This window comes from Anguilla rostrata, chromosome 4 (assembly GCF_018555375.3).
Source record: "Anguilla rostrata isolate EN2019 chromosome 4, ASM1855537v3, whole genome shotgun sequence".
In the NCBI taxonomy this organism is placed as follows: domain Eukaryota; kingdom Metazoa; phylum Chordata; class Actinopteri; order Anguilliformes; family Anguillidae; genus Anguilla; species Anguilla rostrata.
This window is the reverse complement of record NC_057936.1, coordinates 48,147,360-48,164,513: the sequence shown is the minus strand read 5'-3', so window position 1 is coordinate 48,164,513 and position 17,154 is coordinate 48,147,360. Positions and strand designations below refer to the sequence as shown.

The following is a 17,154-nucleotide window of genomic DNA, read 5'->3' as shown; positions in this document are numbered from 1 at the left end:
ATTCTCTCTCGGATGGAGGGAGCGTGCTGGTACCGTCAGTGCTTTCCCGTATCGGAGCCGAGCTGCTGAATTCATTGAGAGCCCCGGCGGGCCTCCACGTGGCAGTGCACATTAGTCATCCCAGAGGGAGGGAGGTGCCTGAGAAACGCATCGATGGCCCATTAATGAGCAAGAGATATGCTGATGAGATGCATATCCTTTCTGCCTTTACAGCTTCTTTTAAAATGGTTCCTTTTTTTAAATCGCTGTAAGAAAACGGTTAAGGATGGAATGTGCAACATAATATGCAATCATTGCTTGCTGTCAAAAATGATTTGATTACGCGCAGCTTGAACACATAACATGAAACGGATACAGACACTTTTACTCTTGTTCTGTGTCTGTGTAGGTTGTGATTGCTGCAGGTGCAATGTTGTGGTGGAGGTGTGTGTGCAGTGCGTGCGCATGCAGTGTGTGCATGTGTACAGTGCGTGTGTGTGTACGTGTGTGTGTGTGTGTGTGTGTACGTGTGTACAGTGCATGCCTGTCTCTCTCTCTGGCTCTGTGGGCGGTTCTGTAGTGTCCTCGGCCCCCGTCTGTCTCTGCGGAGCTGGGTGACAGTGTGAGCTCTCTCCAGTCTGCCAGGCTGGCCCGGCGTGCCCATGTCCCGCCTGCGGAGCGGACTCCCGGAGCACGGAGAGTCTGCCTGCCTCTGGGATTTGAAGGCAGAAACCTCCTCACGCAGAGCCCTTCCCCAGGCCCTGACTCAGCGGCTGACGTGTCCGTGCGCTGGCCTGGCTCTCCGGCCGCACGCTGTGGCTGTGGGGCCCCGTGTGCCACGCTCACTCTGCCTGTGATGCTAAGTGTTCTTCAGCAGTGACTCCGAGCCCTCACAGGGGGTTACGTTTTCGGGTGCCCCCCCCCCCCCCCCCCACCCCCCTCAGCCTGTCACTCTCCAGCCTCGGCATGGCGTCACCGGCACGGCGCGGCCGCCGAACTCCCTCCGGCCCGATTTGTGTTGCCTCTCCCCGCTCATGTTCGGCAGCGTAACGCGGTCTGGCTGCTCTCGGTGAGTCACCCCATCGTGATCGCGCCCCCGGGCTGCGGCTTACGAGGAACAGAATACAGAGCTTTGTTCTGAACGGTCCTAATTTAAGTACCTGCCAGCGCTGTTTGCCGCTTTTGTTTAAGTGCCTTTACTGTAAACGGCTCCAGCGCGCTGACCGATATTATTGTGACGGGGTGGGGGGAGGTCACTGTCCTCTTTCACCGTTACGGATCTGTGAGGATTTACGCGGACTGTAAACCCAGTGTCAGCTTTTTTTAATGGCGAGACATTATCCTCCTTGTTTGGCTGTTGTTTCCCACACAGCTTAATGCTGCGATATGGAAGTGGATTAGACCACTTAATGGCCGTCCCTGCCCCTGTGCCAGTTGGGACCGTGTGCTCCAAGCTACTGGAACCTTTAATTAATTAACTGCCCGGCTGAAGATAGGAACAAGTGCACTAACCGCCTTTGCTACATGGGATAAATGTGTTTTTCCTTGAAGCCTCTTCCTCGTCCGTGGTGGGAAGCGGTGTAGTTTGTGGGCCTATCAGATGACGGAACAGTTGCAGGACCGGTTTTTCTGCTGTCTGATTGGATTTGCGATTTGAATAGCAAACCAGCGGTATCAACCGCTGTCATGCATAATTTATTTAAGTGTTCCCAAGCAAGCCCCCCCCCCCCCAATTCTATTATCGACTTAAGATTGGCTATTTTCAAGTCACTACTACGCATTTCCAGACTAGAGATTTGACAGAGGTAGAGTTTTGGTCGAGGTTGGATTTCATTTTATTTTATTGGAAGCATGCCATTTCCTAAGAGTATTGTCTTTCTTTCGCCTTTGAATTCTGTGAAGTGTTTGTATGATTTGTAGAGTGTTGTTGTTCAAGAAAACTAGGCTATAGGCCTATAAAGTTTGGATTGCTCATATCTGGGTTTTACTGTGATGTTTGTAACTTTGTTTTCCCTGAGTCTATTTTAGCCCAGTTTTTCATCACGCTGTCTGTTCATCAAAGGCAGCTATTTAGCACACTGCAAATTGCACTCGGCAGAGTCTTCGTTCTCATCTTTTTTCTTACCGGAAAGGTGTTGAGCAAAAGGTGGTTGCTTCACTAATTTGAAGCAGTTAAACTTGCATGACATACATTATGTAAAAATTTGGCGTTTGGAAAGATTGAGTTGTCAGGGTTCAACTTAAATTTATGTTCAGTTTAATAGTTGGTTAGTAGAAATCTAGCCTAGCAAGTTTCTTGACATGGAATAATTGGAGAAAATGTAAAAAATGTAGACTGCTCTGTCCATGTGGAATAGATTTGGATTGGGAACGTAGCCTACGTGGGGAGGGGAGAGCACTGGCAGGTGCGATAGCTTCACCTTTGACCCTGCAGCAGCTCCAGTGCATTGTTCAGTGTGCTGTCACTTTGAGCTGTGATGTCAGAGATCAGAGGGCCGTGTGGGGGGCGTGACTCAGTTCACCGTTTCTGAACGTCCGTGATCTCGCGCGATGGCCAGCGCTTCGCTCTCTGGCGTGTTTGTCATCTGGGAGTGTCCCAGACCTGATCCTGCACGGGCGGAACGTTCTGGAACGTTCCTCGGCGCTGCTCGCTCGGCGGCGCGTAGCGGTGCGGAACCAGCGGCGTTCGCGTGTACCGCGCGTACCTGGATCCAGTTTCCCCCGCTCGCTTCAGGAATGCGCGCGGAGGCTAACGTCTCCCGCAGCTGTCGCGTGATGTCCTGGGGCCTCCTCGACACCGGCATCAAAAGCACAGCGACAGCTGCCTGCCGACACGCCTGCTCCTCGGAAACAGCCGGAAGGATTGTATATCGCCCCCTTCTTAGTTTTTTTTTTTTTTTTTTGAGTTTTTTTTCTCCCCTGCAGTTTCCTCATAGCGTTAGCTTAGCCGCGGACACAGTGCAGAACATGTGGCCTTCTGTGAGCTGGATAAAACCTGGAAGCACAGAGACTGCGGGGCCAGCCAGGTCACTGTGCCCCAATTCATTTGTGTACAACACAGCTAATCCCCTGCGTCAGCTTCTGGTTTTCTGGTTTTCGCTTTGGCATACTTTTAAGAATAGCCTCTCCCGCATAGAACTTTTTCAGGTGGCCAGCTGTAATGCTACCAGTAGAACTGATTTTGATTCTGCCTTGAGGTTCAGTACTAGCTTCAGAGAAATTCCCTATTATTGAGTTGTTTCCCTTTTGTCTTATTCAGCATTTATTTCAAAGTAAACTGCCGCTGGCAAGGTTGTTCAGTGTGTGGATTATAATTGAGCTTGGCCTGCTTATTTCAGGGTTGTTCAGACCACATTGAGTTGAATTGTCTTCAGTCCCCCTGACCGTATCACAGTCTGTCTGTCAGCAGGCCTGTTTAATTAGTGTAAAACAAAATGGCCGCTTGTAGTCAGGGTTCAGTCTGGAATTATTGCCCCACAGGGCTTCATTGTCATTACCAAGCTCTCGTTTTCACTGGGGAAAGGCTCCTGTAGGCTCCACAAAGAGAGCTTCCACACGACACGAGCATTGTTCTGACAGCTTTACAGTACGCCAGGGGGAGGAACGCAGCATGTAGCTGTTTCATATAAGGGCAGCACGTAATCACACTCGTTTGAGGAAAGCAGGAGTAGTTGTCGTATCTCTCTCTCTCTCTCTCTCTGTCTCCCCCTCCTCCCCTCGCTCTCCCCACTTCATAGTCTGTTTTTATTTTGTATTATTTTCCTGCCTCCAGTGTAATCTCCACTGCAGTCAGGAAGTCTGAACTTGACACACCGCTCTCCCTCCTCCCCTCACACAGTCCTGTTCAGCTGTCTGTTAAATACTGTGTGGGAAGCCCACCCCTCACATGGTCCTCACTGTGTTCAGCTGTCTGTTAAATCCTGTGTGTAAGGTCCTCCCTTCACACGGTCCTCACTGTGTTCAGCTGTCTGCTAAATCCTGTGTGATAGGTCCTCCCTTCACACGGTCCTCACTGTGTTGAGCTGTTGGGTAAATCCTGTGAGGAAGGTTCTCATGGGAGGACAGAGGGTGCTGTGGTTGGACTGAGATCCCTTCCGATCAGCCTTTACAGTTTGAAGTTTTCATCTGGCTGTTTGCAGATGGACCTTTCACTACTGTGTCACAAAGAGCGTCACAAGAGCCATGTTGTCCAGGTATTCATTTCACACACCTGGACGTTCTGTGCACCATACGTTCCTCTGATGCTCTGCCAAAGCACTCTCATTGGTTCCTCGCCTTGTCTTAATCCTGCTGTATGCATCACTGATGGACATCACAGCATGTTTGCTAGTAGGCTAATTATTTAAAAACAAGAAATTGTTTCAAAGTTGTTTGTCACAATGCTAATGTAATTGCCGGTCTGATAGCTGAGGTCCTGTTTTCCCTGCTCTGTGTTACGCCAGCCGGACGGGTGTGAGGAAGTAGAGGGTGAGTCTCGGCCCTGCTGTGCATTCGCTGCTCACACGGGTGTGGGGCTCCAGGTAGCCTCGCGCGCCAGCCGTCCGTGCCAGGCTCTCCATCTGCTTTTCCCACGGGCGCTCCCGCACGCAGGCTTCTTCACGCACCTTCAGTCCACGGAGCCTCTGATTGGTTGGAAGTGCGCGTGATCCAGGCTGCCGCTCAGCAGCTGTTTTGAGGGAAGGCCTGTCGGCTGGGTGCTCCTCTTGGCAGGATGCCCTGGTGTGGGCGGATGAGCCAGTGGAGATGCCCGGCTAGGCGGCTAACTCCCCTCTGATCGGCTGGAGGCTGGAGGGGCTGGCTCTCCCAGTAGAGAGGTTATCAGATACCCCCGGCTGGCTGGAGACTGTGACATGGTCTCCCGTTGGGCCACGTCTGTGACCTGAGTATCGCAGCAGGTCTGTCCCTTTCACTTTCATCTGCTGCCAAGACACGCGCATCTGCGACTGCGCAAACGCTTTTCTTCTGTCCGCTCAGGCAGCTGTGCCGTGCGGGTCCAGTTCCGCTCGGAACCCGCCGGCGACGTCGAGTCGACAAGCCTTCGAGAAACCTCCGACGTCCAGGTCTTCAGACGCCATAGGCGGCCCTGCTCGCAGTGGTGCGCTGTGGTCTCTGGCTGCAGTAGAAGTTTGTTTTTAAATGTGTCACCCTGCAGGCTATGAAAGGGTCTTTGTTTTGATGTCCCTTTCCCGCGGAGAGTGAGGGGGGGGGGCATACAGCGGTGTGGCTTCCCGGCAGCGTTGGGGGCGGGGCCGAACGAATGGCGCGTCTCGCTGATTACCGGCATTACCCGCGTGACGGGGATTACGGCAGGCGGCCGTCACTCACTCACGCGCTTCCTGTGAACGGGGGGGGGGGGGGGGCCTTCAGGACACATGTTTCCCATGGAGAACAGCGCCCCCCCTCCCCCCGCCCCGCCTGCGCACCTGGAGAAGGTCAGGAGCCGTCAGAGTGACGGCGGCGACCTTTCCAGCGCTCGGCCCCGCCGCTCCCCCCGCGGCCTTCAGCGCTGAGAGGAAGAGGAAGGAAGAGAGGCACTTAAACGCCTTGAAAGACCTTCTGGATCAGAACCCCCTCTGCCAGCGGCTCGCTAAGGAAACAAATGGGACGTTTTGTGTGACCCACAGTGTGTAGAGCAGAGTCTGAAAAGCGCTAAGAAAGCGAGTTTCTATGGAAGCTTCCGGGTGGAAAAAAAAAAACAACCTACATTCTTTAGAAAATCGCATTCCTCGGCAATTGCGAAGGCCCTGTTATTTGCTCACATCTGATTTAGTTTGTGTGGGCGTTTTCTGCTTTACTTACACAGGTGTGTGCCCTCACGGTCCCCCTCACAGTCCTCTCTGCGGCTCCTCATTCCACACACGTACACATGACCCATGGATGTGTCATTATAAGAGCTGGCGCCTGAAGCTGTCTGTTAATGCTACTGACCGGAGCCTTGGGGGTTTCAGTCACGCGATGCATTGCTGCAGAATGTTGGTTTGGTTCGGTTTGGTTTATGAAGAGAAGCAGTTCTGCTGCAGCACCCTGCTGTTTGGCTGTGGAGGTGTATATATATGAATTATGCTTTGATAGAACTGAAAGGATTTTCTTTAAAGTGGTGGATTAGCACCGCTGTTCTAATGAATATAAATTATGAAAGATTACTTTGAAAATCATTGCTGCATTTTGGCAATTTGAGCATGGAAATTGGCCAAATAAGTATAAAATGGAATGGTCCTAATGGCTGTCAGATCGAGTCAATGGAGTGGGGTAAATGTGGGCTTTAAAATAGCACAGTGGTTAATTTGTCAGGTAGCAGTCAAAAAATGATTTTGCAAAAATGTCTTCAAGTTATAATGGAACTCATTTTCAGAAAACAATACCATAATGGTTATCAAGTTGAAATGTGAAATTTGAGTTCAGCCGACTATTTTTTGTTAATTTTCTCATAAACGTAAAAGACCCAGATTTCATATTTGAATGGGATTGTCTTGTAGGTCTGCACACAGAAGTCTATATTGGATTTGAGTCCTGATTTGGACTTGCCTAATCTTTTTCTGTGATGGTCAGGGAAGACCCACGCAGTGTCTCTTTAGTCATGTAGACTTCCCGAGTAGCAATTTGTAGTTCCTTACACGCACGCTGCCATTCTATCTTGGTCAGATTTAACTACCATGTCAGTGAATGTATGTGGTGCACAAGGATAGAAACCTTTTTTATGGTCGCCCTAAATTAAGTGAGTATACAGTAGAGACATCTGATACTGTCATTACTGCGTGCGTGTGGGATTACTGTGGATTAGGCAGGGTGACGTCATTCACTGTATGTCTGTCTCTGCATTGTGTGGGACTACAATGTTTCAGATGAAAGGTAGTTGTAAAGGAGGCTTTTTTGGTGAACCTGGCCCAGCTTCAGACGACCTCTGCGTTTCTCCCTTCTCCTTAGAAATGCTTTTGCGATGAGTGCTTGTCTTTGTCGCAACGGGAAAATGACAAGATGTCTGGGTTTTCTGCAGTTTAAGTAGGCCGGGATCTTTTTCACCAGGCGTCATGATGCTGACCTTGAAGAGTGGGCGGATCTGTGTGCACCCCCCCCCCCACTCTACTCAGTGACTTCAGACCCCCCCCCCCCCAACTCAACACACTGTTTCCACTTAATGTGAGCTCTGCTTTCAGAGTCAGATGTGGCCACACCGCTGCCTGACGGCTGCCATCTCAGGCCGCTAGCCCTGGGCCACAGAAGGCCTGCTCCTGAGCCCTGCTATTAACTTCTTTTCTTCTTCTTAAGCAAATTTACTACTGTGTTCATTTGTCATACTTTGATTTATTTATTTATTATTCGTTTTTGGTTAACATTTTTTCAAAGTTTTATGGTAAATAGGCGATGTGATTTTTCTTTGTTTTGGGGGGAAACGTGAGTTCTTTCTTCTTCCTTTCAAAATGGAGGGACTTAATTACAGTTAATTGGCCGTTACAGTAGAGTATGGGAAATTGTTGTGAAATTGGAAATATAGTGAAATTGTTGTCCTGTTCAGTGTTCTTCCCATTGAAGGGTTTCCGGTCTCTGGCTTCCTGTGTAGAAGTATGTGGGCTATGCCACAGACACACGTCCGTGTTGCGTCAGTAATTGCTTGCGGTTTGTCTCCGAGGAGGAATTCCTAAACGTTAGGTTGGGATGTTCTGAACTGGGGTGGAATGTCAGCAATGCAAATCCAGGTCATGCCATAGCTGTGGTCTGTGGCTTCATGTGATTTACCCAAGAGCTTCTCACATTGAAATTAAGGCAAGCAGGCTCTGAATAGTGACACTTTGGTTTAATCCAGCTGAGCAAAGCGGCATGTGCACGTCCCCTCTGTATGAAACCATCCTCTGTGAGGTGAAGCGTGCCGCGGTTTGACTTCAGATGTCTTAAATTGTGCTCCTCTTCTCAGCTCTGAAAACTGCGCGCTGTATACTCGCTCGCTGGAGTGAGTGAAATGCCTGAGGCGGAGAGAACACAGGAACACAGCGACTGTGAGGCGTCTTCAGCCCGAGCACACCCGCGGGGGAGGCTGTCACACGCGCGCGTTTCAAAGTCAGCGCTGCCTCTGCATCTTAAGAGGGCGCTGAGGATCAGAGCTCCGCTTTACTCGCGTCGGTGGGGGAGACGAGTCGCAACGCGCCGAAGCAGCGCGCTGCCGTTGGAAACAGAAGTTCGGAAAACAGACGATTGTTCTGCATGCCGCGGTGTCAGCATCAGAGGAGCAGACTCTGTGACATCACAGCGTTGGCCCACAGGCAGCTCAGCATCAGAGGAGCAGACTCTGTGACATCACAGCGTTGGCCCACAGGCAGCTCAGCCTCAGTAGAGCAGACTCTGTGACATCACAGCGTTGGCCCACAGGCAGCTCAGCGTCAGAGGAGCAGACTCTGTGACATCACAGCGTTGGCCCACAGGCAGCTCAGCGTCAGTGGAGCAGACTCTGTGACATCACAGCGTTGGCCCACAGGCAGCTCAGCGTCAGAGGAGCAGACTCTGTGACATCACAGCGTTGGCCCACAGGCAGCTCAGCCTCAGTAGAGCAGACTCTGTGACATCACAGCGTTGGCCCACAGGCAGCTCAGCCTCAGTAGAGCAGACTCTGTGACATCACAGCGTTGGCCCACAGGCAGCTCAGCGTCAGTAGAGCAGACTCTGTGACATCACAGCGTTGGCCCACAGGCAGCTCAGCGTCAGAGGAGCAGACTCTGTGACATCACAGCGTTGGCCCATAGGCGGCTCAGCGTCAGTGGAGCAGACTCTGTGACATCACAGCGTTGGCCCACAGGCAGCTCAGCGTCAGAGGAGCAGACTCTGTGACATCACAGCGTTGGCCCACAGGCGGCTCAGCGTCAGTAGAGCAGACTCTGTGACATCACAGCGTTGGCCCACAGGCGGCTCAGCGTCAGTAGAGCAGACTCTGTGACATCACAGCGTTGGCCCACAGGCGGCTCAGCGTCAGTAGAGCAGACTCTGTGACATCAGTCCTTCCATCTTATCCCTGTCTGAATAGACTCCTTGGACTTGTTGGTTTACTATGACCTTTAGCACTTGCATAACCTTTCAGCATACTGAAAAACCAATAATATGACCGATGATTGGTCATAGTATTTGGTTTGCACCAATCGCTGGTTGTGTTGTTGTCAGGCCCTGTGTGCACAGACACTTTATTTATTTGTTACTGAACCTGTGTTTGTTTCCTCTCGTTCCCCTGTCCCCTCCCCGCAGCCGTGACGATGGGTTGCATCAAGAGCAAAGAGGGCAAGGGCCCCGCCATGAAGTACAGGCCCGAGAACGCCGCGGCCGACTCCGTGAGCGCGCACGTGGGGCACTACGGGCCCGACCCCACGCAGCTCAACCAGTCCCCCGCCCCCAAGGGCCCGGCCAACAGCTACAACAGCCATTCCATCACCCCCTTCGGCGGCTCCACCGTCATGACCCCCTTCGGCGGGGCCTCCTCCTCCTTCACCGCCGCCGCCACCAGCCCCTTCCCGGGAGCCGTGACGGGTGAGTCACATGACCCCGGGGGCGGGGCTCGCCTCTCACGCGCGATTGTGTCTTTGCTAAGACCCGAACTGGTCTGACTAGGACTAGTGTAGACGTGTAATTACAGTATAACCGATGATGCATGGTTTTTTATATAGCACATCTGTAGTAACCCAGAGCAGCGTGACCAGATCTGAGGACAAATGGACATTGTACGATATTCAGAATACCGTGCACGCATAAACACTGAGCACGGGGCAGCAGCGACAAACATGCAGCAAATGTAGGGCAATGCTGAGGAAAATGGGTCAAGTTGAGAGAGCCACTAATCGTGAACGCATGTTTGTGGCTTATGTGATGTCATAGGTTGTTTCAGCAGTCCAGGCCCACACCCTACTTTGCATATCGAGTGCTCTGTAGTTTCCCTATTGTGAAACACAGTACATTTTTCACCTCCTTAAGTGAGACCTGAGTCAGCAAAGGTGATCATCTAGAAGCTTCTGCTGTGCCTGACAGTGGTTTATATGTTTCTGACTTCAGCCAGGAGCCAGACTCAGATCCTGGTATTAGCTCACAGACAGGCTGTATATGGCAGGGCTGGTAACCGAGGGATGAGTCATCGGCTTCGGTTTCCAGCCCTGACATTGGCTGTGTCCGGGGCTGCTGTTTGCTGTGCCGCAGCGAGCAGCCGGCAAACACAGACCCGTATTGATCTTGCGTTGCCGCTTCCCTCTGGTGCTCAGCGTAGGCGGGGCTCTTTGAGGGAGCCGCTGACGCGGAGGTGCGTCTCACGCTCGTGAGCTGCGGCGCGCGCGAACGACGAAGGCGCGGAGAGACGCGACGGCCGCTCGTCTGCTCGCCGCGCCGCCACGCCCGGCGTTGCGCACGTTCGAATCCAGCCGCCGAGGAGTGCTGCGCGCCGTCGCGTCTGACGCCCGGCGGACCGAGGCTCCTCTCCGATCGTGGCGGATCGGGTCCTCGTTGCCATAGCAACCCGTGCCTGATTGATGCTCGCTGGCCGTCGGTGTGCGCTGCCGATTCGGTCCCTTCATTAAGCTGAAGGCGGTTTTGTTTCCCTGGAGCCGGTTGGGCGTGGGCTGCGATGCTAATGCAGCTTGCGCAGGGGCTGGGGAGGAATCCCCGGTCGCTGTCGCGCTGCGGGGGGAGTTGCGCTGAGGCTCGGCGCGTCCGCGCGTCTCAGGACAGACGCGTCTGGGACAGAGATACCCGTCTCACCTGTGAGGGCGACGAGCTCGGGGCGCCGGGCTCCGGTCCTCCAGAGGGGGTCGTCTGAGGTGCCGCCGTCTCCGATAAGCTTCCTGTCTGTTTCATTCAGTCGCCTATCAGTCGTTGAGCTTATCGGTGACACTGTGTAATGGCCACTTCAGCCCACTGATGATTTTAAAGGTGCATAGAAAAGACCTTGTCAATGACCTTTAATGAGGACCAAGATGCCCCCCTCCCTCCACTCCACTGTGTGCTTTCATGGGATAAAGGCTGCAATTCAACCCCACTCTTTTCTGTGGATTACCCCCCCCCCACCCCCCCAGGGGGACTGATTAAGTCTGTGCCTGGGCATTCAGTTTCTTCTGCAGATAAACAGATTAGCGTTGGCTGCTTTCGGCGCAGTATCGGATGGCGAACCTCCTTTGAACACCAATAGCAAGTGGTCAGGCTGACGAGAGGAAGTGGCGCTGCAGGATGGAGAAAGCCGTTATTCCAGCGCGCGGGAAGGGCTCCGTGGGCGAAGCCGCGTGGGCCTGCGTGCCGCTCAGATTTGTTTCACAAGCACCGCCTTCTGCGTAATCCCTGTTTTGATTTCCCGTGGAAATGTTCTCCCGAGCCGTTTTGGTTTCGTACGCGGGCCTTACGGTCAGGAGCGCGCGCGAGCTCTCGACAGCTACGGCGCCGATTGCTTAGCGGTTACGAAAGATTCGTTTCCGTCTCGCGGGTAAATACGACGCGAGGAATCGGTCGTTCCGCTTCCAGCCGGTAAGCGGTCGCGTTAGCTCGCGTCGGCTCTCCGGAGTTACCTTCCTTCGCGACTGCGGCCCGGTCTTTGCTGTGATGCATTTTTCAGTGCCCGCCGCCTTCAGATGCGATTGTTTATTTAGTCCTTCCTGTCCCCGAGGTGTGCTCCAGTGCTTTGTGATTGACTGCCAGCGCCTGCCTGGTATTTCTTTGTTGATGTTCTGCAAAAAGATTGAATCGGATTCTGTTCGTAGCCCCGAAGGGCGTTAAAAAATAATAATAAAACTCAAGTTGTTCGTGAAGGGGGTGTGAAAATTCATTTTAGAAGTCTCTGGATCCCCTAAACTGTATCCGCAATGACGCTTATCTGCAGTGATGAATGACAGTGCACATATGCCATGGCTGATTGTTTAAATGCAGCAGATTAAGATTATTATGAGCACTGGGATTAATAAATCATACAAGCAGCCATATCCCAGTGTAATACCATTAAGGCTGATTGAAATAGATGGGTTATCTGTTCTTCTAAGCCTCTAACTGCAATATTGGCCTGTCTGCATTTTCATGAACTGTGTAGCTGTGCTAATGCCAGTGCAGCATTCCTGCAGTGGTCATGTCATGAAACCCTCTATGGATCATTTTCCTAAGCCCCTCCCCCCTCCACCCGCAGACATCCTTTCATTACCGCTAATTACAGGCCCTGTAAGATCGATCTGAGCGGCGGCCCGATTCGCCCTGTTTTAAAGCGTGCCGTTGCAGGCTGGCTCCCGGTCCGTGAAGTAACGGCTTGCTCACGAAGCCAGAGGCCTGGCCTAATCGCAGACCGCTTTCATCTGCACATGCTCAGTGCCGTGCAGTCCCGCCACACTTCTCACAGACTACGGCTTTCATCTGCACATGCTCAGTGCCGTGCAGTCCCGCCACACTTCTCACAGACTACGGCCTTCATCTGCACATGCTCAGTGCGGTCCACCCCACAACACTTCTCACAGACTACGGTCTTCATCTGCACATGCTCAGTGCTTTCCACCCCACCACACTTCTCATAAGCACATTTGTGCGAATCATAGCGCTTTACCTTTCTGGTGTTGCATTTGTTATTATCCAGTCAAATAAAGACTCAGCATTAAGGTCACTACTCCATGCTCCACTTAACCCATATGACTGCAGCTGCTGTTATCTGTATAATCCAGTGCTTTCTTTCTTGCCCTCTCCCAAGACTGTTTCTGGACTTTGACCGGTCAAATGTATGTTTGGTTGACTTGTAGTTATCAGAAAGCTTTTTGTTATTTGATAAACCCCACAGTGTGTGGTTGTGATGGAGCTTAATTAAAGTTGAGTGGGCTGTAATGTACAGTTAAGAGTGGCATGGTGAGGTGCTTTGTATTACAGACGCAGCAGATTGATTGTTTTTTTGAGACTAACTCTGTTCTTACTTGAGTTGGATATAAATTTCCAAGTCTGCCTTTTTATTCATTTGGCATTACATTACTGTTTTTTTTTTGTGGTGTTTAGTCCAATTTTTTGTGAAGAAACATGTTGCTAAGACTTGTTGCAGCCTGATGAATAAAAATGTTTTGGTTTTTTTTTGTCATCTGTTTTTAGGTGGGGTTACATTTTTTGTGGCCTTATACGACTATGAAGCCAGAACGTCCGATGATCTATCATTCAAGAAGGGGGATAGGTTCCAGATCATTAATAACACGTAAGTCTTCACTGTAATCTCAGGTCTGATCTGTTCGAAAGCAGAATTCTTCACCGAGTCATTTTTTTTACGATTTTTCCAGCCTTTTGTTCAATAGAATTTCAGTCACATACTTCTCACAATGTTTTTTTTTCTACCTGGGCTGTCTGTCTGTTTGTTTGTCATACCAGCATGTCAGGTGACACCTGTGCATCCCAACTGAAGGCTTTCCTTCTCTTTCCTTAGGGAGGGGGACTGGTGGGAAGCCCGATCCATTAACACGGGGAAGAAAGGATACATTCCGAGCAACTACGTGGCTCCCGCGGACTCCATCCAGGCCGAGGAGTAAGAGCCGCTCTCTGTGCTTCTCATCCGATCGCCCCGCTCAGCTTAGCCGTAATTTGGGGGGAGCGAGATCGTTTCGCTCGCGTTTTTGTCGCGGACGTCGGCGAAAGGAATAATCGCCATGGCAGCGGCGAGACAAAACACTTTATTTCTGCCGAGATAGTGCTCCCTGAGGCCCACTGCAGGGCATTGTGGGTATTTCATTTGTAACATACTGCCTTTCAATTTCATGTTAAGGATTATTTAGTGAAGATTGGGTTTTTTTTTTCTTTTTGTTTATCGTTAAACAGAAATCAAAGCCCGCTCATTATGGCCTGTCTGTTTGAGCAGCGATCACACGCAGTCAGAAATAGGATTTGGAGGATTTTGTCACAAATGGAGCATCTGAAAATGAGTGTGCAGATCTCATTTGTGCGTGCATTGGCATCTGTTGAATTGCATTGTTTTGTGTGTAATGTAAAAGCAAATATTCCGTCAGTGTTAGGCAGTTAGGTTTAACACTAGAATGGGGACTGGGCTGTATAAATAAGGCCTCCCTTGCGTTTTAATAGCCGTGTCAGGCTTGAAAACTCTATTAAAAACTTGCTTTATGAGATGAATTAGCTGTGCTCCTATCCATTGCTGGCTTATATATATAATGGTGGAAGCCTCCAGTTTTTGCATACTTAATATGAATTAATGTGAGGACGTTAAATTTATTAAATATAACATTCATTGTACTTGTAGTTGACATTCATTGCTGTTCTACTTATTTTCATATGGTAGTTAAACAGCGCTAAATTTAAGATAATGGTCAAGTGTATATTAACCCTGTAAATCTGTGTCACTTTGAAGGGAGCTAAAGTTGCTAAAGTTTACCCTGTTCAGTCTATGGTAAGGGCAGCATCGTTGAGGAGGGGTGACCTATAAAATGAGCATGCGTCATGTTCAGCTGTTTCCACACAGCATAAGCTCATGGGACGGTGTTCATGCGCTTTCTGCAGGTGGTACTTTGGTAAAATGGGACGCAAAGATGCCGAGCGGCTACTCTTGAACCCAGGAAACCAGCGGGGAACCTTCTTGGTGCGAGAAAGCGAAACTACTAAAGGTAGCGAATCTGATATTTGTATCGTCTCCGCTGTTTCTCTGTTCTGGTACCGTTTATAAAATCAGTAAATTGTCTGTGCCGTGTCTGGTTTTCACCCTGCCGCGTTTCGACCTCCATCGACCTCCACAGCTGGAGAGAGCGGCTTCCAACTGGTGAATTTCTGCACTTGCTGAAACTAAATCTGTGGACTGCAGTGTGAGAAGCAGCAGTAGCAGCGGCTAGCATCGCATGTTTCAGTGGAGTTCTTGTCTGTGAATGTAAATAACTAGGCTGTCCAAATTGGGTGAAATAGGAAAGGTGTACAATAGAAAGTATGGAAGATGTGTTGTTTTCTGACCTTGTCCCACTTGTGATTGTGTTTGTTCCCACAGGAGCCTACTCTCTGTCCATACGGGACTGGGACGACGCTAAGGGAGACAATGTGAAACACTACAAAATCCGCAAACTTGACAACGGGGGCTACTACATCACCACCAGGGCGCAGTTTGAAACACTACAGAAGCTGGTGAAACACTACACAGGTACCTCACTGACTTTCTGTTCCCCCACACACTGTGGCTCTCCACCTCTCACCCTCACCCTTTCTGTCCCCCCACACACTGTGGCTCTCCACCTCTCACCCTCACCCTTTCTGTTCCCCACTCACTGTGGCTCTCTACCTCTCACCCCCGCCCTTTCCGTCCCCACACACTGTGGCTCTCCACCTCTCACCCCGGCCCTTTCTGTTCCCCACTCACTGTGACTCTCCACCTCTCACCCCCACCCTTTCTGTTCCCCCACTCACTGTGACTCTCCACCTCTCACACTCGGCAGTCTTATCACAGGGGCTTCTGTTGCAGGCGTGCGTACAGGTCTTAAACAAGTCTGCTTTTCCCAGTTTGCAATCGAGCATGGCGAGCAGCCAGGCATTTATGATACGCTGTTGCATAGGACTGCAGAACGACTCAGAGAAAACTTCAGTGGCTGTGTCTGAGCAGGAAAGCGCATATGCCTGCCTGATGGCTGAGCGATGCTGTGGTTTTTCTACCTAGATGCAACACGTGATCTTCCTTTTCCTGGTTTAATACAGTGCGTGGATACGAAGCTGGGTCTTGCGCACTATGGGAGAGCGAGCGTTCCTTCCGCTGTGTCTCAAACAGCTCCGGCTGAGTGCTCTGAGACGGCAGCGTGGCCTTAATGGGGCACCGGGTTGTGCTTTGAAGAGCGTGTTTTTAATGAATTCCTGACCCGCTAACCGTGACTATGCCTTTCTCTGACTGGGGATTTCATACTCCACACCCTGCTGGAAATGACCTTAAACAGCTTTCAGAACCAATCCAGCCTATTTGATCCACGGGTTACGCAGCATAAAACTAGCCATATCGAGTCCCATACGAGTGTGCAGAATGGAGCGGATTGTGGACAGTGGGTTTGTTTTCCAGTGGCTTGGTCGTGGTTTTCCAGCTAACAAAGCGAGCTAGCCAGCGGCGGAAGCTAGCGGCACCGGGCCGCGTGGCTGTGGGGAGGTCTGCTGTGAAGCCTGTCAAACTGACCCGCTCTCCCTGCGCCCACAGACCAGGCGGACGGGCTGTGTCCCACGGTTACCCCTCTGACCCGCTGTCCCCCCTCTCCCCGCTCCCGCAGAGCACGCGGACGGGCTGTGCCACAGGCTGACCGCCGTGTGCCCCACGGTGAAGCCGCAGACGCAGGGCCTGGCCAAGGACGCCTGGGAGATCCCCCGCGACTCGCTGAGGCTGGAGGTGAAGCTGGGCCAGGGCTGCTTCGGAGAGGTGTGGATGGGTAAGAGCCTGCTGCTGTCCCGCTGACACACACACACACACGCACAACACACGCACGCATGCACACACACACACACACACGCAAACCCACACACACACACACACACACACAGGCACAGACACACACGCAAACCCACACACACACACACACACGCAGACACACACGCACGCACGACTGCCTGCCAAACAGCCTGTGCGCAGCTCTGGCAGCACTGCAGGGTTTAACAGGGGGCTCTGCCATTCTCTCATTAAAATACCCACCTGTCATCATGGCCAAACAAGGACAAACCTCCCATATAATCTCATGTTTCTGTTACTTTTAAACCCTGCATAGCCCCCATGTCATTTGCCACCATCAGAACTAAGATTTTCCAGATAACGTATTCAGGCACATTAAACAGGGAATATGTTTTGGAGCTTTTTTTTTTACCCACATCTTTTCAGCCAGTACTGCTCTTTTTATCCTGCTTTTAAGGTGACATTGCTCCATTTCACCGGGGTGTGTGCTGTGGCTTGCTATGTCATGCTCCACCGATGGCTCAGAAAGGGGAATTGCATTTTTGGCTCGTTCTCCTCGCATCCCTCTGAGGTTCTGCCCTTCAGCACTTCCTTTGTGCGAGAAGCAGTGCCGTGACTTTGATCTTTTTTTTTTTGTTCTGGGGATGATCGGTGTGTTGCTCATATCCTGTTCTCCCCTCTATTTCCATACGCCGTATCATTTTACGGATGATGTAATGTGCTCAGTTCAGGCATCTCCAGGGATTAGCGTTTACATGTGACTCATGTTAATCGCCCCAAATTCAATTACTCTTACTCATCTTTTCTGT

At 51.2% G+C, this 17,154-nt stretch overlaps 1 protein-coding gene across 2 annotated transcripts in view; it reads left to right on the top strand.

Annotated features, from left to right (window-relative positions):
• LOC135253508 (tyrosine-protein kinase yes) overlaps positions 1 to 17,154 on the top strand; it is a 38,773-nt gene that overhangs the window by 10,688 nt on the left and 10,931 nt on the right. For both annotated transcript variants that reach the window (XM_064332862.1, XM_064332863.1), the window contains exons 2-7: positions 9,205 to 9,483; positions 13,039 to 13,138; positions 13,364 to 13,462; positions 14,446 to 14,549; positions 14,921 to 15,070; positions 16,173 to 16,328. In XM_064332862.1, the coding sequence (XP_064188932.1) occupies positions 9,213 to 9,483; positions 13,039 to 13,138; positions 13,364 to 13,462; positions 14,446 to 14,549; positions 14,921 to 15,070; positions 16,173 to 16,328 (880 nt within the window). In that variant the 5' untranslated portion in view covers positions 9,205 to 9,212. The remainder of the gene's footprint in view (positions 1 to 9,204; positions 9,484 to 13,038; positions 13,139 to 13,363; positions 13,463 to 14,445; positions 14,550 to 14,920; positions 15,071 to 16,172; positions 16,329 to 17,154) is intronic.